Genomic DNA, 23,276 nt, shown 5'->3' on the forward strand with positions numbered 1-23,276 from the left:
ATGAGAGAGAGAGAGAGAGAGAGAGAGAGAGAGACCGAATAATGCAATCATGTATGTATGGGCACACGATTTCCATGTTCCTGAAACGAGAGTTTCATGCAAATAATATCCCAAGGAAAAAAAAAAAAGGGAGTGGTATGTATCGGAATAATAATTCACAGACCGAAAAGCTATGCTAGACTCGCATCCGCTTGACATCAGTCTCGGGTACACTCGTGTCGTTCCCGTTGCCCCTCGTTGAAGGCTTTGCAGCCTGTAAAGAAATCATAGCATCTTTAACTAACTAAATAAGAGTTTCTGAACAATGGCATATCTTTTAAAGACACGCTCCTCCAAACTTACAGTCTCATCAGGAACAATGGCATATCTTTCAGATGGTGAAACCCAGATTTTGCCTGTGAAACACAAGAAAGCACCGTGAACTTACTTGTGGCACTAGGATCATCCATACAATCATCATGTACGAGAAGTGGCACTACATGAAGTAATCTATCTATCTTTCTAACCTGATGAAGGTGCCACTTTGGAGGATTCTATCTGCTTGCAACCTAGTCCATCCTTGCTTATTACCTCTATCATCTTGGGAGTATTCCTTGAATAATTAGAACCCAAACTCAGAATGCCAGATTTCGTATGAATTGTGGTCCACTATCTTAGAATAAATAACTTTTTTGTACAATGATAAGTACGCAAACAATAAAAAGAAAATGAGCATCCTAGTCGAGCACATTGGTTGGCAATGCAGCAGAAGGTAAAATATTTTGGTCTGTTAAAGATTGGATATTATTAAGGAAAGACTAGCGATCAGCATTAACAGTTCCAAAATATTGTTGAGTCACAAAAATGCATTTACCGGTCAAGAATATCCCCGTGGCCAAGCTGCCCACTTGTGCCTCTGCCCCAAGAGAAAACATTTCCTCTTTCTGTAAGGGCAAGGGTGTGCCTCCATCCACAGGAGATTTGCTTCACTTTCTGCAAATAAATTGAAAAGAAATATTACATGACATGTTGCATAATTGCCTTCAAGCTGAAATTACAGCTTATGATTCCTATCCTGATTAAAAAGGAGCCAGCATCTTTTCTGCTACCATTTTGTTAAAACGTTGCAAAAGAAGGTGGAAACATATTTCAATAATGCATCAACCGTCAAGGTAAATTTAGCATGTCAAAATTATAAGATAGTGATGTACCTGTTCCTCTGGAAGTTTAACTTGTACAGGAGAGCAGTGATCATCATTATCACCAACACCAAGTTGTCCAAACTACATAAGAACCATTTTGTAAGTACAACAGCCGAAAACAAACAAAAAGGGCAATTTCTAAATGCACGCATCATGCGAGTCAGAATATAATTAAAGATTAGTCTAAGTTACAAGAACAGCTAAATATGGTACTCATCGTGTAGATACAAATTTTCTACAAGGGTTAATCTCACAGTACTTCGTGTCTCATTCTAGGAACCAAGAAACAAAGTCAAGCATTAAACTCCTGAATTTCTGATTGGTTTTATGCCATTCTTCCTAGTGCATGAACTCAAGGTTTGAACATACAGTCTCAATAAGATAAATGCGAAAAGTTTGGTATCAATTTAATACATGCAGTGTGGCAATGATGCTGCACCTACATTGATGAAGAGTACAAGCTATTTTAAGTCTTGGCAGCATTCAGTAATAGTGCTATTGATGTTTATGTCTTTCAATTTTGACTTTTCGCTTTTATCCTGTGCTTGAGAATTTTATATCTTTGCAACATTTTTCACACTACCTGATATATCAGCATTTAAATGTGGCTCGCTAGTGCGTGCAACCAACCTATTGATTTTGCAGTGCAAAATTCTGGAAAAAGTGGCACAGGAAATTGCAGCTATAAACAGGATATTATATTCTCAAATTTTCAGAGATGGCATGGAAGATAACTCACGGTTATGCTACTGTGGTACTTACATGGAAGTACCAAAATGGAATGTCACAGAAACTTCTCTACTATGAGAGAGAGGGGTTCCAACACTTCGGTTCTAATTAGAGCAGTTGACTAATAAAAGCTAAAAAATAATGGATGACATATGAAGCAGCAGATAGTCAGACATATAGGTGGACTAAAGATTGACAATGAATTTATGAACCTTATTCCATCCCCAACCATATAGTCTTCCATCAGACGTGAGTGCCATAGTATGTCTCCAACCACCTGAAATCTGAAACAAAACAAAAATACATCCAAATTAGTAAGTGTAAGTAAGTTTGATTATCTTTGATTCTTAAAAAACAAATAAAAACTGCAGAAGTAGAAGGTAGAATGCTAAATGGATTGAGATTTCTGTGCAGTAAAACACAGTGTTAACATGCTGTATTTTGTGACAGAAAAGGAGTTACCAAGTTGTCAACTAATTAACAGAACATATGATCAAAGAGAATTGTATGCTGTTAGGAAAGAATTAAGAACCTGAGATATACAGCTTTCTTTAAGTGCTTCCAACAAATGTGGACTGAGGTGATCCTCAAAATCTCCATGTCCTAGTTGACCATATTTGCTCCACCCGTAGGTGTACAGATTCCCAGAGGAGGAGACAGCGATAGTGTGACGCCATCCACATGCAACAAGAACCATGTTTTCCCCCTACACAAAGTCATTTAAGTCAATATCCTTTTGTTTGTTTAAACATGAGAGGGGCAAATGAAAGTGCAAATAGAAAGTAAAGAGTACCACAGAAGAAATAAGCTATTATTTATTAAAGACAAAATTATGTTCTGCTTAAGAACAAAATTTAAATTAGTTCTTCTAAAAATTATGCAGTTCACAAATTTAAATTGATTATGGTGAATTGTGTTAAAATATCTGCTTATTCTGCATGATCCAAAGAGAACTAGATGACATTATATGAGATAGGCATTTGGGAATAGGATAGGTAGCCACAGAAGGTGCTTTAAGAGAAGCATACAAATTTCAGAAATGCTTGCTACACAGAGAGGGAGGGCCTGGCATATCTCAAGACAACAAAAAGAGAACTAAAGAAGGAAATAAAGAATGCTGAAAGATTATAAGAAAAAATCAGAATTTACTAAAAATCTCCACTGAACAATTCCAAATTCCTCGCTGTCAGCTACTTGACAGCAACAATGGCTGGCTACTTATCCAAAGTGATGATTGACTATTATAAGAGTTTCTGCTTGCATCCATGGGACACTACGTTATCAGGTCACTCAGAACATCGGCTTGTAGAGGACATGACCAGCATATGTATCCTAAATTAGAATGCCAAACTCTTCTCTCACTACAAAGCCACTCTCCAGGAAAGGCTTCTTTCTAAGACCTGAAGATTGTCAAAACCAATTAAATCTCTCGAATTCTGAGATCATTCACAGAAACTCTAAAGACTTGTATAAGGATTTTAGTTACTAACAATAAGCCTAACTACTATCAGTTTTTAATCCCAATTAAGAAAAAGTTCAAAGTTTATTAATATTAGTAGGATTAGCAATGACCACCAATAGATTGAATTTGGCATACAAACAAGAACTCTAAATGACATTTAACTGTCTGAATGAATCATGCATGCTCTGCAACCTCTTCTCTTGAATTATTATTTTCAGCAAATAAATTTAATTTCAATCATATCAGTTGATAAAATACCGATCTGACCAAGGAAAGGTCATCACTTGCATATTGATAGTATACCAGTGTACCAGTCTATCCAGTTACTAAATCCAGTATCAAACTGAAATTTAAATACTTGATTTTGGGTGTTTTCATAATACATTTATGGAGGGTGATGAGTGTCTAAGTCATAGAAACAACCACTATACTCCAAATTTTCAATGTTGCTCCTAGTCCTTGAAACAACATCAATCATTCACGATAGCAGAAATTTCAGTCCATGACAACATATTATATTGCTTGCAAGCCTATCAGATTCCAGAATGGCGAAGTCCTAGGTGGCAAGTTCTCATTTGTGAAGTCAAACACTTAGTGCATGCAAGTCAAAGACACTTAGGGAAAGAAATTTTTGCATTAGATTGCAGAGTAATTCAATCAACCATTAAACTTGTACCTTGATGAACTACAAAAGAGCAAAAGTTGTACCTTGATGGAAGTAACCTTTTCTGGAGTAAGGCGATCATTACGGTCACCCAAGCCCAAATTACCATAACGACCCCAGCCCCATCCATAGAGGTCACCATCTTCTGTAACTGCTGCAGTATGTTCAGCACCCGCAGCAATCATTTTGACACAAATTCCCTGACAAGTACCCAAATAAAGTCACTTGAGAACAGAATATCCATAAAGGAACATCATCACCTCCAAGAACTTCGAATAAGAAACCACAATCCAGAAAAGTATTTTAACAATGACATACAACGTGTGTATAATATAACATAGTGACATAGAAATATGTTGATGGTGGTTAAATTTAACTCCAAGGCAACAGAATGAAGCACAACATGAGGTATATCCACAACATGACAAAAATAATTGAAGGCTTTATCTATCATGCTACAAGAAAATAAAGAATTTGAGAATAGACATCAACCCTCCCTTAAGTTTTACTCGATCACAAAAGATCTAGATAACAAGAGAATTTTCCATGAACTAGCCTTTCAAGAAGACAACCTTATTGCCAACTCAGTTTATCTCCATGCAGCAAGCAAGTAGTTCCCAGGGTATCTAGATAGATGTATTCCAAACAGCAGCTCAATCGAGAACAACTAAAACATTATTCTTGAAAAGCTATCATGCAATGAAAATACATTTTTTAGTGAAAGAGGAAGTACATAATCACTCGCATAACCCAGAAATCTTCAGTTTTATTCACAGAAAATACATAAAATTGTGTTTCAAGGAAGTGGCTTGATAAAGTTATAATGAAGTTGTTAACAATAATCTTAAAAAGTGTCTAGAACATTTTCTGCCACTCTAACAACTTAAGTTTCAAAGAACATATTAAAGCTTCATGGACTGACTTGTCCCAGGAGAGAAAAGTGAGGCAATTTTTGCAGCTAAGATTCGAGCATGTAAACATATTTACATCTTAAAATAAGAAGCACATATATCTTAATGTACCTGAAAAGCTTGAATCTTTTGTGGTACAAGAGAGTCATCTGTTGTGCCAAGACCTAGTTGTCCATTTTGATTACGTCCCCAACTGAAACAAAAACAGTTTATTATTCATATAAAGAAAAAAAGAAAAAAAAATTATCAAAAAGAGAGAGGCTGCCAAGGCATCAAGCAATTTGGTGGATGGGCAATTAAAATCCTGGTTTTCAGGCTTAGCTAATTAAGGTTTGCATGGTAATTCTCAAATAGATTGATCATAGGGATGTTATTAGGCTTGATTAGTAACTCATTTATGAAAATATGAGTTTGTTAGGAGAGTACACAAGACTGTAAAATTTAACGGTTGGCCAATAGGTATCATCAGATCATGTGACTATTGATCTCTATGACCTTATAACTTATGCAATTTGGCCATTGCAATCACTTCTATGAATAGATTATTAGAGAAAAACCAAAAGTGTGACGTGTTTATGCTTCACTAGAAGAATCGAGTGTTATCCATTTGTCAAATGACATATCGTATTGTGTGATCTAAGGATTAAAATATCATATCGTACCGGAGTTTTGACATTCGCTCGATATGGTACAGTACTGTATACCGAGCGGTATACCTATATATATATATATATAGTAAAAAAAAATTCAACGTCGCCTCTCTTCTCCCTACGCGAGGCAACGTTGCCATTTTTTTTTACTTTATATATATATATATATATATATATATATATATATATATATATATATATATATATATATATATATTTATATATGTTTATATATAAAAGTAAAAAAAATGGTGTGAGGCGACGTCACCTCTATATATATATATATATATATATAGAGGCGACATCACACTTATATATATATAAAATATCGCCTGGTATCGGTAGTGGGCGGTCCGTGTGCCGGTCTGCTGACGAACTGGTATGTACCGCTCGGTACGAGCGATATTATTCAAAATTGAAGACCTTGGTGTGATCATTCCTTGATACCTCTGTAAATTGTTTGATTCAACATGAATTTTGTTGATCATGTAGTAAAAATGGGTTGGACTTTAAACTTTTGGCTTTATCTATCCCATATTTGAAGAAAGGTGTTAGAAACCATAAATACTTATGTCTCACTTTTTTTGCAAGCAATGAAAGCATGACCTATTAATTGTGAAAACTTTTAATGGAACATAAATTTTCATGTATGCAATCTACTAAATTTTTGTCTAATAATCTTGATATTTATTTCAGTTTCACTTCAAGAGAACAATTATTTTAAGAATCAGTTAATGTAGCCTTAATCGAGTCTTTTCTTTTCTTTCTCGAAAGATAAAATGTATAAGTTGAGTATTTTTAGCATGTGTAAAATTAATGTTTTAATCGATGCTTGGGGCTAACCTGATATACGAAAGAGATAAAAAGAAGAGTATATTTTTGTGCCTAAAAGTTATTTTACTTTTTGTGAACTTTATTTAATAAATGATGTGATCAGTTACCCTGTATCTAGTCAATTGGAATAAACCTGAAGACTTATAGTCAAAAGATGTGGCGGTAACAATTTTAACAAGAAAATTAGATGTCAATTTTCATGCACCTCGTAGGTTTCATCTCCATGCTTAGCTGGTTACTTGCATCCTAATATAAATTACATGATTTTAGATGCAACTTTTAACCAGACAATCTAACTCGCCTGCATATATTTTGTACAGGCATAATAGATGTATTAGCATTCTGGTAAAAAAAAAATTGTAAATAAATATATTCATTAGTTAACTACTATGTTGTTGGGGGCTCCTAGTTTAACAAAGGGAAAGTATTGTTGAGGACTGATTTGATTTTCTTATGTGACACTGCCACAGACAAGATAATTGGTTACCTTCCCCCCATGGTCCTCCGAGATAATTCCAAGAATCTTGAAATTTTGCATAATCATTTTAAAAGAAACCAACAAGACAAAGGATAACAAATAGAATGCCAACAGTCAACATGTTGTAAATAGCCAAATCTCAAAGAAGCGAAGAAATGATTAGTTTAACGAAACAAAATGCCACGAGACCCTCAAGATCAATTTAGTAACTAAGACTTGCCTTTGCACTTCCCCATTCATAGTCACAGCCAAGCAATGGCTATCCCCACAAGCAATTTGTTTAATCTTCAAGCGCTGCAGCGCCTTGATTGGCTGCGGAGTGAACACATCACTAGAGTTTCCATGGCCTAGCCTTCCAAAGTCACCCCTGTATTGTGAAGTCATTGATAATAATGTCATCATATAAGAATCACTGTTAATGGATCTGCATTGCCTCAAAAGCAGTTGAAATCAGATTGCAAAGCGATTTTCCAAGAACATATCATGACAAAAGCCAATGTTCCCTGGCTCTGTTTAATATTGTCAATGAATGGTCTAACGCCAGCATGATGGTAAAAAAAAGCTTCTCTCTTATTCTCTGCTGGCAAATATCCAGTTTTATCTATTCAAGGAATCAGGTTCCAAAATCATTGCTATTTCATTTTTTTGTCATCAAACAACAAAACTTATATCAAAATATAGATTGGATCAAATCACTAGTACAAATTTCCACAACCAATGTAATCATGTTTTCAATTCAATTAAGAATTAGATAGCATCTTGACTTCAGAGCTAAATCTTTTATAACTATACATTGGACCATGGATAAGAATGTTGCTGGCAAAATCACCATATGATTTTTCCAATACATATCATAAATAAGTTTGCAAAAACAACAAATATGCTCGGGCACACATCTAATAAACAAGGAACAAAGACATGAATCAAGTTCAGAGTCTTAAAATAAGTATGGTGATTAGCATGGGGAAAAATAATTCATCAGCCATACAAACTTAAACCATAGCATATCTTTAAGATTGCACGATGCTAATACTTGCAGGATCTTTAGATGATTAGAATCATGCGCTTTGAATTTCTCCAAGGTATTGATCTTTCTTGACAAAAATCCTTGGTTGAAGAATAGCTTTTATAAATATTCGCTCACAAAACTGTTGCTAGAAATGGAATCACTCTTTCACTATCTAAATGCTCTCTCAAGACTTTCAAATTTAAAGAAATTCAACGGATGCAACCAAAATGTCACACCCTTTGGGTGTGGATGAAAATTTAATATTACACCCAGTATAGCATGCATATGGCATATTATGCATTTTCTGCAGATGGCACGTGGCTAACATTGCATTAGACAATTTACTCAAGTGACTATAGTTAGTTTGAGGAATAGTTTTTATAAATATTCGCTCACAAAACTGTCACTAGAAATGGAATCACTCTTTCACTATGTAAATGCTCTCTCAAGACTTTCAAATTTATAGAAATTCAACGGATGCAACCAAAATGTCACACCCTTTGGAAGTGGCTGAAAATTTAATATTACACCCAGTATAGCATGCATATGGCATATTATGCATTTTCTGCAGATGGCACGTGGCTAACATTGCATTAGACAATTTACTCAAGTGACTATAGTTAGTTTGAGGAATATGGCAAGACTGAATAATTGACATTGGAACAAAGCATAAAAAGACCCCATTCAGCAAACAAATGAAGAAGTGATATGGCATAACCAGATGAGGAGAAAACATACCATCCCCAACTATACACTTGCTCGTCTGATTCAGAATAAGCTGTTGTATGGTCAGCTCCACAAGTAACAGAAACAATGCTTCGGCTGTCCAATGCACTTAGTAACGTCGGAAGAAGTCTGTCTTCAGCATCTCCATGGCCCAACTGCCCATCTTCACCCCTTCCCCAGGAGCAGATATCACTGCCAGCTGCAAGAAGCTAGCAAACAGTTAAGAGAGCATTACCGCCACTCTTACATCCAAATAACTGAGACATGGGAACTCCAGAATACTGCAAACTGATTTGTTGTCCAAACTGGCTATCCAACCGAAGCCGTAATGCCTATTGTTGGTATGCACAATGAAATCTTGCTAGATTTATCAGTCATTTGCCGGAAACATGGAGCTTTCAGGGATTTCAGTGGTACAACGGAGTGAATGGAGTAAAAATATTTAGTAATATATGCATAAGTTTCAAGTATTGAGAAAAAAGAAGATAATCAAGAAGAGGGTTTTGCCATCTACGCGAACGATTATAGTCTGCTATCGAAGAAGATGATCGAGAAGGGGGTTATGCCAATTGAAGCGTCTCACTACATGCATTCAGTGGAGCCAAGCGATTCGATCGATCAAAAGGCAGAGTCTCTGAACGGCCCTTTATCCAGATCGAGAAACGAGATTTCAAACTCACAGAGCAGCGCAACGGAGTGGCTGGCGCCGGCAGAGATGAGGAGGACCTCGCGATCCGGCGCGGCGGCCTCTGCTCCGCTCCCTTCCTCCGCCATCAGCACTCCCTTGTCTCTACGTCGCCCTCTCCCTCTCACACTCCCGCCTTAAAAGAACATCTCGAAAAGATGCGATAAAATAAGCTAACAATCTCTCTTCGTGCCGGGATTTGACCTTCCTCCCACCAACATGCTCTTCAAAACAGGGGTATGGCTAGGATGGGTGAAGTACCACCGCCACTCTCCTCCATCATCATCATCATCATCATAGTGATTGGTTGGCTGCATAGCCCAGCATTTAATATGGTGAGCCGACGGGTCTTTCCTTGCCGCCCACAAGTCCACGGGCGTCCCTCTCCTACACACCTCCGCCACTCCCTCTCCCTCTCTAGTCGCGGTAAGAAAGTTGATTGGGTGAATGCCATAAACCCATTTCAGTCCACGAACGAATAGGATTTTGATTGATAATGTGATGTATCATGGACCAGACTGATATCAAACTATGGTGATCCAGATACTAAGGTTTGAGCTGTCCTCTCCGGTCTTGATGGCAATAAAGTGGTCGTTTTCATCTGTCTGTGCCATATTTGTCGCATTTAAATGCAGCCTCTAGTTTATTGTGGGTCCGAAGTGAGGTAAGCAGGAACATGTGGTCTGTCGTTGATTGACATAATAATAACCACCGCAAGTTTGCAATGAATGCCACTCTTAAATGATACGAAAAAAAGGTAAAAAAATCACGTTAATATGGGTAGTAAATAAATAAATAAATAAATAAAAACTAATTTTGCTGATAGAATGTTCTATTCAATGCTTGCAGATGGGGTCTGTTTACGAACCGTCGTCACATCGAATATTATGCATGCAGGCAGATCGTCCAGAAAGAAATATAGGGCCTACTGGGACTTGAATCATCCATGCAGAGAACAAGCACTTCGAGATTTGGAATAAGAGATTTGAATCATCCATGCAGTGAACGATCTACACTGGAAGGAAGAAAACAAGGCCGGAAAATAAAATACAAGGAACAATAGATGAAAGGTAATATAGATCTTCTCTCAAGAGAACGATCCGAAGAAAGGCCCAATAAGTCTCGTGAGATCAAACTTTCAAAGCTGGTGTCAGTGACATAACATGCGGACATCCAAGCGCCCTAAAGCCATCAGGCTTTTCGGTACCAAAGTACATCAAGAAATTGGTACTCAAGAAAAGAACCAAAGAAGCAACAGGTTATGGGACCATCCCAAACTCTCTGACCGTACTAATCTGAAATCGTTAAAAAAAAAAAAATCACGATCTCGTTATTTGTTGGTGAACCTTTTTGTCGTAGTCGAGGTGTCAGCACGACTTGGTCCAATGCCCGATGTAAAAGGTCGTCCACATGGATGCTTGGGTGGTGAGGGCGAGCGTTAAGTCGGGTCGGGTTCGAGCCTCGTCCTCCGAGCACAATCTTCTCTCTTGGCGAGTGATATGTTTTTTTGTCGTCTGACTCCTGCATATAGGTCGAGATCGAGAGGGGGATTTCCCGATTCAACCCCTCCGAAGTTCAAGTTAATAGTATGTATGAGAGAGTTGAGAGTTTGAAATGTCCCCCCTTCCTGATTAGGGAGGATTAGCTTTTATACCTGCGATGATGAGTTAGTCGTACGGGGTCAATTTACTGTGGCCGACTCCTCGGGCGACCGACTTAAGCTTCTGTACGAGCGTCGACCGACCTGCACGGATCGACACCGCGCGACGTCGCCCCGAGCTTTCCAAGGTGGTTGTACTGTGATGATGTTGTTCTTATGGAAGGGGCAACAAGCGATTGCTTGCCATGTGTGTGCTATACGCCACATCAAAGCATCGAAGGTTTGGATACCATAGCACTTTAATAAATAGAAGCAAAGAAACAATGGCGTAGAGCACATCTCACCCTCATCATCGCCCTAATCTTCATAAATCGTTGCGAAGAATCACGATCTTGGCATCCTTCTTGGACAAACAAGTGTTAACCAGGCATCCTAAATGTTGGTGAACAGATGTGTCGTGGCTGGTGAGTCAGCACAGCCTAGTTCACGAGCTGATGTCAGGAGTCTTCGGCCGATGAGCTGGTTGCCGAAGTCGGTCACATCCTCAGGTCAGGGCGCTGGCAGCCGTGCGTTGGCGTCTCTCGGTCGGGATGACGATGGTAGCCTGGTGACCTCTACTTTCCTGCACAGAAGACCCTCCCCCTCCGACGATCAAGTCAGTGCTTGGTGGGGGGTGTTTGTTTTTTTGTCTCTCTCCCCTGGCCGGATGCCGACCAAGGGTTTTTATACCACTGCACGAGGTTGGTCGTACGCAGGCTTGATGTGCCAGTTGATCCTCGACGGGCGCATTGGTACCTTTATACGGTCGTCTTCTCGGGGCACGCGGGACGATGCCAGATGGCTATCGTATGTAGGTTTGGCGTGCCAATTGATTCTCGAAGGGCGTGTCGAGGAACGCCTTTGTATGGATTTTGGCTTGGTGCGTGGGAAGGGTATGCGTCGGTGGTGACGTGGCTGATGATGTGATGATGACGTGGTTGGGACCAGAATATACCTTATCACTTCTCCCCCCGCCGAGACGCGTCGTGGAGTCCTTGCAAGAGGGCGAGGGGGGTGCCATGGTCGGAGCGTCGTGCATGTTGGTTGTGAAGCTATAGGGCGGGCTAGGTTCCATGCTAGAGAGAGTTGGAGCCATCGGTCGAGAGGCCGGGCCCAGGCAGGATGTACTGGCGAGTCGCAAGTCGGGGACCGATCTAGCGCGACTCGGATGAAGACTGGGCCTATGGGCCGAGGGACTATGCTCAGGCTCAAGCAGGATGATACTGACGAGTCACAAGTCGGGGACCGATCTGGTGCGACTCGGATGGAAATTGAGCCTGTGGGCCGAGGGACTGTGCTCAGGCTCAAGCAGGATGGTACCGACGAGTCGCAAGTCGGGGACTGATTTGATGCGACTCAGATGGAAACTGGGCCTGTGAGTTGAGAGACTATGCTTAGGCTCAAGCAGGATGGTACTAACGAGTTGCAAGTCGGGCATCGATCTGATGCGACTCGGATGGAAATTGGGCCTATGGGTCGAGGGACCCTGCTCGGGCTCAGGCATATGGACTGATGAGTCGTTAGCCAGGGACTGATCTGGTATAACTCAGACGAAGACTAGGCCCGTTGACTAAGGGACTGTACTCAGAGCTCAGGCATATGGAATGATGAGTTACAAATCCGACCAATCTGACGTGACTCGGACGAAGACAGGGCCTGTGGTGCTTTCTGCATAACAGAAATCAAAGAAAGATGCGCCTAAAAGTACAAACCCACTTAAATATGCGCCTCAAAGTACAAACCCACTTAAAAACCAGACAAATCACGCATCGACCGTCAAGAAATCAAAGAAAGATGCATTCTATAAATTCGAAGATAAAAAATAGTAGTTCCTCGAGGAGAAGGATCGAAGGCAAACCAAGGCTTGGAACTCAACACCCAAATCATTTGATCGACAACATGTGCTAACGATTCATGAACGCTTGGATGGGGCAAACGAAGAGCAACGGGAGAGGCGATTACCTCCTTCTCTCCAGGATCAGCCCCTCGCTCATTCTTCCTGCTTTGGCTCGCCACACCATTCCGTCGTCGTCGTCGCCGTCTTCTCTCGAGTTGCGCTATGCAATGCGAGGGAAGAGGAGGAGAGGACTTCCTTTATAGAGGGCAAGAGTCATCGGCCCAGAAACCGACCTAGTTGAACCCGGTTCAGTCCAACTCGACCCAACCGGAGTTATTATTTAGAAATATGGTGGGGTGGATTTATTAGCTTGTTTTAGTTATAAAATACATAAAATGTAAAAAAAACACCTAAAATGTTCTTTGTTTTTTGCATCATAATAAAGAATTTTAATTTAAATTATAATTTCAAGTAATAATTAATTTACAGTAGCTATTGAAGATTTCACTATACGCCATTCTTATGGTTTTGGAAGAATAAGTAGAGCCAATGTAGAGAGTAATTCTGCCCATAAAAATGCTATAGAAACTATGGATACCGAAGGCTTAAATATACAACAAATCAACTAAGAAGAAGCTTCTCCAACATAGTGAATAATAATATTCTAACAGAGATCAAATGGTCCTGTTTCGATTTTAAAGAGAGATATATGATGCCATGAAGCAGAAAGAAAAGCTTGATTTGAAGGTATATGGAGAGATATAGAGACCAAACATCATCTCATGGCTTCTATAAAGCCATTAGTTTATCCAACAAGTAAATCAGGACACCAACATTAATCCAGAACATAGAAGATATTGTATAGCTAAGATCAGGACACACAAATTTCAGTCAGCTTGATGTTCTTAGAAAGTTAAATTACATAAGAGCACAAGTACAATATATTACATCAAATCTAATAAAGACATATATAGTTAGTTCATAGATATATTGCATAATGTAGACAATTAAACTTTTTGATGCCCAGGCCACACAACAAGAGCATGAAGCAGCGGCAGGATGTTACCGGCGATCAGTCCCCTCAAAACCTTCTGCTTCAGTGGTGTATATGGAGGGTACCTCATAGGAATTTCCCCGGAGAAACCTCGGCTTAGCACAGCTTTTTTGTGACTAAATGCATCAAATGAGAATCTTCCATGGTAGGACCCCATTCCACTCTCTCCTACTCCACCAAATGGCAAATGAGGATTTGTAAACTGCAGGAAGTTAAAGACATTGTCACTTCAATTATTCACTTTTCTAATGAAGGTACCATTTCTCTTGAAAGCTTCAATTTTGCAATGAAGATTTAAAGATACAAATGCGCATTGATTTGATGAAAGTGAGAATCTAAGATAGAGTTACTTCAGAAGTGATCTACTTCCATTTCTGACTTTCCATATGGTGTACTGAAATATCTAAAATTGACTTGCTCCAAAGTCAATTTTTGGATGTGAAAAATGTTTTATAATTATAAATTCTGTATCAATATGGTTTTTAGTCAAATCAAGGTAGTTTGGATAAGTTACTTTAAATTACTCTACAGTAAACCAATACCTTAAATCCATTAATCATTAATATTTTGCTATTTTTTTTACTATTATTTTACTATTTAATTTGATTATAGTGCAACACTAATCATTAATTAATATTATAATTTTTTCATTAAATATGTTGCTAAACAATATTCTTTCAATAATTGATACATATAAATTCAGCTACGATATATCTACCTCAAATTATACACATTAAACTTAGTTTACCATATTTATATATGATTATTTTTATAACATTACAGACAAAATCTAAATTACATTTTATAAATATAAACCTTAATTAAAAAAAAGTATTAATACTAATCTGTCTGGTTTTTACAATTATTACATTATTAATGACAATTTTTTAACAATATGTTACTGTAATTAACTTCACATCTAATATTACACCTATGTATCTTAGATAAGGTCAAATAAAGAATGCAACTTATTGGAACCTGAGTACTGAGAATTAGGCTTTCACACATACAAATACTTGCACAAAACTTGAACTGCAAAAGGTACTCTAGAGAAGTTACTTGTGCAATTTTAGAAGGAAAAGTTACTTGTAAGATCGCATCATTGATGAGCATTCCTCCTGCTGATACAGTCTTCACGAATTTTTTTTCTAATTTGTGGTCCTTGGTGAACAGATAAGCTGCAAGAGGCTTCGGTTTTGAGTTTATAACATCAAAGCTGTGTTCCAAATCATCAACCTTTGTAAATCAAAAGAAGAATGAAAAAGAATTAGAAAGCATGTGCATGTGATAATATTGTCTATTCAAAAAGCATATGCATGTAATGAAAGTGTATGTTATAACGAATATGTATGTGCACATGATAATACCTTGTTAAAAAAAATACTCATGATCTTATCTTAGGCAAGTCAAGAAGTTCATATATTGTAAAGTATGTGTGTGTAATAATAGTCTGTTAAAGAATATAAGTATCTTGATCTTATCCTAGACAATTGAGAAGTTAACATTCCAAATAATCATCGAGAATGATTTCTTACCGTTATAATTGGCAGTAAGGGACCAAATATTTCCTCCTTCATTATAGATGCATCACTGGGAACGTCTAATAAGAGCGTAGGAGCTATTTTTCTGCAATCACATTAAGATAATGTTACAAGAAAAAAAATGTTACAAAAAAATATTTCCTAGATGCTTACAAATGCTTTTCATCTTCTTGGCCTCCATGGACAATTGTGCCAGAAACCTTTTCTTCATCCAAAAGATTTTTCAAGCGTGTGAAATGACTAGAGTTCACGATACGAGATAGATCTGTAGATCCCAATGGATTCTTCCCGTAAAATTTCTCCAAAGTTATTTTTAGAGCATCCACCTGCAAATGTTATCATCAAAAACACTACAAGAAGCGAGTAAGCCCTTCTCAAATTTCACTTCAAGAAGCCTACCAATTTTGGAGCAAATGTTTTTGTTGTAATGATGTAGTCTGGAGCGATACAAGCCTGTCCACTATTACACCCCCACTTGCCTACAACAATTCTCTTTGCCACAACCTTAAAAGAAAATTCTATATTAGCTTCATAATTAAAGTATAATCACTTCCAACAAAGAGAATCCAATATTCCTCTGCATTTGCAAATTGATTACTTTTATATCAACATTTGAATCAACAAGAACAGGACATTTTCCTCCAAGTTCCAGGACTAGTGGTGTCAGATGCTTTACTGCTGCAGCCATCACGATACGGCCTACTCTTGCACTGCCTGTAGATTCCGACAATACTTTTACAATACCTTTTGCACGTACAAAGAGCAAACACCAGGAAATATGCATGTAGGAGCAAAACTAAGCAAGATGTTGAGTAGGAATGAGACTACGATGCACGTTTGTGTGTGATCATCTTTGGTGTGAGGCATGGATAGTAAGTCAAACCTGTATAGAATATCTTATCCCACTTTTGCTCCAGAAGTGCCGATGCTTCAGGAATAGATCCCTCAACTACTCTTATACAAGAGTTATCTACATACTGTGGTAGATTTTTCGCAAGAAATAATGATGTGGCTGTTGCAACTTCTGATGGCTTCAGAACAACAGTATTCCCAGCTGCAATGGCTCCAATTACTGGATCAATGGATAACACTGGCAAAGGAAGAAAAAAAAAAAAAGGGAGTCACTACTATCGCGAAGAAAACATGTCATGGATGCAATAGCAAGAATGTAAGCCATTTTCTTTAATATCTTCCCATCATTAAAACGCAGCATAGAGAACAAAGCCATGAGATCGAGCCCTTCTGATTGTATCAATGATATATACCAAGCAACGAGCAGGTGATTCAGGTAGATACCACCTCCAGGTCATCTCCTTCACTCACACAGGACAAAAAAATAATAATGATGTGACTGCAAAGTAAATATATCATCAGAGCTTGTAGTAATTTATGTGATGAGCATCTGCCAGTAGATTATTCAAAACCTATTATGCCCTTCTTTATCATTTCAAACCATTCATTTTTATTTTTTTTTAATTTCCCTCTCCCAGGGAATAGAGAGGACCCATTAGAAATAACCATCTATATCCTTCCACAAGAGTTTACAGCAGAATTATGTGATGCAGCTCGCATTAAATAGAATTCAGACTGGTAATGCATTAAATGATGACAACAAATTCTGGGTGTCAAGGCCATTTTAACACTATACACATAAAAGATTATGCATGAAGATTTGATATTACTCCACAAAAATATGAAGTTACTGATTTAAAATTTCAGCATGATGGTTCTCCACTTGTATCAGGTTGCTTTCATTGTACTAGTAATGCATTTAACAGGTCATCTGCATCTAGATAATAGTGTCTTAAAATTACTTTTGCATCTTCAAGTAATCACAGTAACAAACAGATTTCTACTCCTACAAGTACTTCCCATGTTCATTAAAGAACATCTAGCTTCAAAATGATCATAGTCACTAAATGGATTCTCGACTTACAAAATGGAAAGTTCCATGCCGAAATGACAAGTACAACACCAAAGGGCTCCGGCACAATTTTTGCAGATGATGGAAAAGTTGTAATAGAAGTAGGAACCTGCATGGTTGGTGCAGATACACTGATATTAGCGGTTAATTTTGAAGGGTTTCTTATTACAGATGTTTTAATATATGTGCATGGAGTTTGTGGTCTTAATACCTTCCGCGGTTTCATCCAGCGTTTCAATTTCTTTAGAGCAAACAGGCATGCTTCCTTTGCCAGTGAAATCTGCAACATAAACTATAGGTCATATATGCAAACAAACTTATTTGGTTCAGCTAAGAAGGAAAAAAGGAAAGATAGATGGGAAGAGATATTAAAAGAAGGACACTGAAAATACTCATCCGAACTAAGTAAAGAAGCAAAAAGAAGAGAGTAGATTAATAAAATTGTTGACCACAGATGCTCACCTTTGAGAGTACATAAACATTCACCTTTGGGACAATAGCCTACTTGTCTCCATGGCTATAGAGCGAAGAAGACCATACGAGGAAGCCATTCTAACTATCTACATTGATAACTGGATGATGATCGAGCATATAAGACTGTGAATTAAAAGAAATGGGAAGAAAACAGGATTATGTGGCAATCCCCTAAATGAAAATTATTCTGGTGATATGAGTTGATAGCTCTTCAAGGAAAGAAAATAAATATCTACAGATAATTGTGCCAGCAAGAATAAATCAAGGAAAGACACTCCATCTAAAGAATGACCTTTTACATCATGACATAACTATATCAGTTCAATTAATCTTCAACCTCAATAAAAATGTCATACAAAATTCAATAACAAAGGGGACGGATTTCTATCATCGAATAGAAATCCAACTTTCGAGTGCTGCTCCTCTTTGACTCTGTGGTCAATGCGAAACATCCAACCAGGTGTTCCACCGCAAGCAAAGCAACGCAGAGGTTCTCGCGCTACGAATTGGTTAAGTACCAATGGGTTCTCATCAAGCTTCAGCTATAGGAACGAACAATCAGTCCCCAGCACTCAAGCTCCACACGTTCTTGGAGAAACGAAAGATTGCAGCTACCTAACCTCTCACGGCAAGTACGAGACCATCGAAGAGACGAAAGCAACCAAACCGAGGGCAAAAAGAATTTAAGGGATGGAGCGTCAAGGACCTCGTGAAGGAAAGACTCCGTAGGAGGCTTGGCGAGGTCATGGTAGAGCGCCGCGGCGATGTCCGACTCGTTCTCATCGATCATCCTGGCGAGGGCCTTCAGCTGCGCTGCCCTCCAACGCAAGCTCCTTGTCCTCCCGGACCGGAAGGTCTCCCTCAGCTCCGCCACCACCTCCGCCGCCCTCGCGCCGTCGAATCCTTTCCCCATAGCCGGCCTCCTCTTCCTCCTCCGGAGTGCGATGCTCTTGGAGAGATCATATAAAGCAAAAGACGCAGAAGAGTAACGGCGAGTGCGGGGAAGATTTATAGGCAGTGATGTGCGTACGCGTTCGATGATAAGAGCAAACAGTGGCATTTTAGTCTATTCACATTTAGTGGAATTCCATTAAATAAAATTAATAAAAAAATGAATTTTCAAGGCGATATTATGACGTAATTTTTTTTTCTTTTTTCAGTAATACTAATAAATTACTATAACGTAATATAAAAATATTATAAATATAATTTTCTTTTGTAATTTTTATAATATATATTATTTATTTTACTGAAAACGCTATAACGTAAAAAAATCCTTCATTCGAAGATAAAAACATGTTGACTTAAATTTTGGGCAAAGGAGTTGACTCACATGAAAGAGGCCCGACAACGGAATCCCATCCAACTCGTCGTTTGATGCACGACACGATGACAATAACGGGTCGGGTTTTTTTCATGATTTATCCGACCCATTTATATTATTAATCGTATAAACATTTTAATTAAATCTTGTTATCGTAAACAACTTTAAGTCGTAGCCTCGGGGTAGACGTGACTTGGTTTAGGTCCAAATGACGGGGGATCTTTCTGGGATAACCCTTGAGATGGTCCGAAGGGATCACCATTTCCTCCGGGTGGGGGCTCCTCGCTTGGGCGTTTAGTGGGAGGCCTCCGTCTTCGCATCTGCACACAGGTCGGGTCGGGAGAGCTCGGCTCGACCCCTCTGACGATCAAGTTAGTGAATAGTCGCAGGGGTTTTTTTTATTGTTCTCTCCCTCCTCCGTTTTTCCTCGGAGCGCATGGGTTTTTATAGTGAAGATTACCGTTGCCTGATGTGCCCGCTTGCAGGGGAGTAGGATCGTACTCCTGGTAACATCTGACACCGACTTTGGCGTGGCGTGAAGAACCGAGACTAAGTAGGATGTTAATGTGCCTCGGTCGACGTTCCGGTCCGTATTGACAAGGTGCTGTCGTTAATAGAGGCGTCATCCGGAGGAGCAGCTGATGTCAACCCAAATTTTATTATCATTATTACCCTCATCAAATCTAAAATTACTACTCTTAAACAAAAACAGACTTTATTTTTCGAATGATCGAAACTAAACATATTTATTTGCACCCAATCGAAGTATTATTCTCTGGTCGGATCCGAATTAGATTATACTTTTCATCGTGTACGGGTGAAACGTACGCGAGGTCGATCCATCGTCAACGCATGCCGGGAGGCAGCAGTTATGGCCGAGGTTGACGTGACCTCCGCTTGTGGGTCCCACGCCATGGGGGGGTGCGGGTGGATGGAAGGGTACCCGCACGGCGGGGGACGGGAGGAACCATCAATCGCCCATGTCGACATGATGGGCGCTCCGAAGACATCCATCATCGTGAATTAATTAGAGGACGAGCATTTCTCTGTGCCGCATTGATGACTCTGTACGCACTGCACGTTCTGCGATGAAAGAAGGCGAGCAGCTCAGAAGAGTCGATCCAATCCATCTCTCCCCCCATTGATGGTGGTGTTGACCGACACCAAACTCGCAACTATTACCGCACGAGCGAGCGCACGCCACCTGATGCTTCGATGAATGCATCGATCGGGGGGCTTGCAACTTGTTGACGCTGCGTCATTGGACTGCTGAGCTTTTAATGGCATCGAATCCCAATTGTTCTCTCCCAGTAATCATGATTTAGAGGAACTGGAGATGTGTCATATATGCATTTTATGAAATGGGATGGGCAGAAGAAGAAATTAAATGAAGGGAATAAAGTGACGATGACAGGGAAGCAGTGATGCAGGTGGTGAGCAGTAGAGGAGGGTTTTATGTGTGAGTGAGTGCCGACTAAACATGCATAGTATCAATCTTTATTGAGAGCTGTGCCGGCATTACTCGGTTACAGTACGTCTGATCTCAAATAAATTAGCACATATGGAATGCCAAGAAGAGCTTCAAGTATTATTTTATTGTAATGCTATGCTACTTTGGAAAAGATGAATGCGAGCAAAGCAATAAGAGGGAGAGTCAAAAGAGAGAGAGAGAGAGAGGCATTTAATGCACTTGTTGAACCCTATTAAGCATTATTGTTGTGAACATGGGAGTTTGAATATGAGGCATAATGTGGAAGAAGCACAGCAATGATGATGTCGACTCCCCTCGTAGAACCCCTCACAATTCAGCAATGATGTAAAATATAGTGCCAATTTAGTTTTAATTTATGAGGGGATGGATGTTTTATGAATTTGGATTGGCAATTCCTTTTTTTTTTGTTTATGCGGATGGTGGATGGAGTTCTTGATCTGATATGCATGTCCATTTGTTTTAAATGATTGGGTGCAACATATAAGTAAATAAGTTGACCAAATCACTTGAAGTATGATGCATCTAGAGAACATAAGTTCAATAAAAGTTACTTGTAAGATTGTCATTGATGAGCATTTCCCCAGCGGACACAGTGATGAGAACCATCTAATAACAAATTGTAGCAAATCTTTCTATGAATACAATGATTCTTCTGCCTATATAAAAATCGAATAACCAAGATAATAATTCCCCAATCGTATATATCGAAAGACTAAGAAGATGCTCAATGAATTTAATAAGGCTCGATTAACTTCTCGATCTCAATGGCTCATCGAAAATTTTCTGACATAATGTTAGGTAAACTAAGAAATTTTTTTGTTTGATATCAAACCTTAATCCGTTAATAAATCTTCGGACGATGATTTGATACTCTTCTATTTCATACTTTAGTAAAAGTTCTTCGAATTGTGTCGTACTAGAATTCAAGATTTTACAATTGTTCAATTAATTGACTTCAAAAGTATGTTGGTAAATATTTTTTTAAAAGTTTTTATCTCACGACTTCGCATTAAGTAATGGGAGAAACTCAGATGGTGTTTTCTACTATGTTGGATATATATTGTCAATATTTCTTAACGGATCCTATCGGTTTCATTTTTGCAAATCATACACATTCAACATCAATCATTTCTTATCACTCAAAATAGTCCTTTATGCTCTCTAACCAATCAAAAAAACATATTTGGGTTAAACTTATCATCAAAATCTATCACATCCACTTTTACTCTTCGAGCTAGTTCCCTTAGATTGTTAGTAAACTAAGCTCATTAGCTTATTACTTAGGTTTGTGAATTTCTAGTACATTTCTAAAAATTCATCGTTAAGGTCAAAAGTTTGATCATGGTATCAGAACGTGATGAGCCCATAACCCATAGGTCCTAGAATTGGAATCATCAAGCTTTATAAAGGATCCGAGAAAAATTTATTCTAGACAAAACAAAATCATCAATTAGTTAGTTGGTCTAGAAATTGAAAAATCTTTTGATCTTTCTAGGGATTCCATTTCTATTAAGTGCACTTTTATATTAAGTGTACTTATTTACTATTTAGGTATCTTCCATATCACATTTTTTATTTTTAAAAGATATACACTAATTCCCAAGTAGATTAGGGTTGGGAATCATTATCTTCATTAATTATACCAAGACTTTTAAACCCCTATAAACAGTGGAGCTTACGAATGAATCAAACACATCAGAATTGAATAAAAAAGAATTACATCTTCTCTCTTTAGTCTCTTTCTATCGTGTAATATCTAATATTTAATCTCGTTCCTTTCTTTTTCTCCTCTTTAATCTCTCATCTCATACATCTTTTTCTTTCTCTTTCCCTCTCTTTTTCTTTACTTTTCCACTCTATTCTATATCAATTTGGTATTAGAGCACATCAAGAAATATATCGCAACAACAAAAACTTTAATCAATACTCAAGAATCCATGCACCTCCAACGTCAATCCCTTATCTATAGAGTTAGACTTTGGGCAAATGTCCTTACAAAATTAATGGACCAATAGCTCTCGATAAATTTTTAAAAATTTTACTAATATTTTTATTAAAAAAATATATATCTCATTAGATAATGATTTTCATTGCTTTTCTTCTCCCAAGTCGCCCCACATTTCTTCTTTTTTTTTACTATTTATTATCCTCTCTCTCTCTCTCTCTCCCCCCTTTAGCTACAAGTATAATACTACTAAAATTTAAACCATTAAAAATTATAAAAAACAAAAAAAAGGAAAAAAATGAGAATCATTTGGAATATAACAAGTAACAATGTTATTACCAAGGGGTAATTTATTGGTAGTATTATAATCATGACTTGGTGAGGTAAAAACCAAATCAATCATGATGAATCCCCAAACCAACTGAGTGAGATAAAACACCCTTAAGACTAAGCTAACAAATCATGACACAATGTTGAACTATATGACCAAATGACCCAAGTCCTAAGAGCTCTCTAACACCTTCAAAAACAACTCAAGAATGAGGAGGTTACTGAGATAGTCAAGCAACATATCCATTCTCCATAATCTATAACTTTCTAAATCAAAAAATTTTACCTACTCCCAAGCTCCAATTTGAATAAATCCAAGGTCCATCATAGGGCACCTATTCATAATTATACTCCAACAATTCTTAATGATCAAATTTTCCTTAACAA

At 38.2% G+C, this 23,276-nt stretch overlaps 2 protein-coding genes across 3 annotated transcripts; both read right to left on the reverse strand.

Annotated features, from left to right (window-relative positions):
- Positions 1 to 32: 32 nt before the first annotated feature.
- On the reverse strand, positions 33 to 9,736 carry LOC135676443 (ultraviolet-B receptor UVR8-like). The gene is made up of 12 exons (XM_065187618.1): positions 9,325 to 9,736; positions 8,657 to 8,843; positions 7,130 to 7,276; positions 5,059 to 5,140; positions 4,081 to 4,236; positions 2,443 to 2,616; positions 2,123 to 2,194; positions 1,191 to 1,262; positions 854 to 972; positions 507 to 592; positions 343 to 395; positions 33 to 253 (listed from the first exon to the last, which is right to left on the reverse strand). Exons 1-12 carry the CDS (start codon positions 9,416 to 9,418, stop codon positions 176 to 178), a joined length of 1,320 nt encoding a protein of 439 aa, XP_065043690.1. The 5' UTR covers positions 9,419 to 9,736; the 3' UTR covers positions 33 to 175.
- A 3,844-nt stretch (positions 9,737 to 13,580) lies between these two features.
- Positions 13,581 to 18,771, reverse strand: LOC135676444 (aldehyde dehydrogenase family 3 member H1-like). Of its 2 annotated transcripts, XM_065187620.1 has the most exons (11): positions 18,505 to 18,643; positions 17,787 to 17,896; positions 17,536 to 17,604; positions 17,337 to 17,433; positions 16,284 to 16,490; positions 15,999 to 16,114; positions 15,800 to 15,904; positions 15,554 to 15,726; positions 15,395 to 15,485; positions 14,946 to 15,095; positions 13,581 to 14,061 (listed from the first exon to the last, which is right to left on the reverse strand). In XM_065187620.1, exons 3-11 carry the CDS (start codon positions 17,548 to 17,550, stop codon positions 13,813 to 13,815), a joined length of 1,203 nt encoding a protein of 400 aa, XP_065043692.1. In that variant the 5' UTR covers positions 17,551 to 17,604; positions 17,787 to 17,896; positions 18,505 to 18,643; the 3' UTR covers positions 13,581 to 13,812. The 2 variants fall into 2 exon arrangements, with proteins under 2 accessions (XP_065043692.1, XP_065043691.1); XM_065187619.1 differs by lacking the exon at positions 17,787 to 17,896 and having other exon boundaries at positions 18,505 to 18,771.
- Positions 18,772 to 23,276: the final 4,505 nt, after the last annotated feature.

The sequence above is a fragment of the Musa acuminata genome, chromosome BXJ1-6 (assembly GCF_036884655.1).
Source record: "Musa acuminata AAA Group cultivar baxijiao chromosome BXJ1-6, Cavendish_Baxijiao_AAA, whole genome shotgun sequence".
Lineage (NCBI taxonomy): Eukaryota > Viridiplantae > Streptophyta > Magnoliopsida > Zingiberales > Musaceae > Musa > Musa acuminata.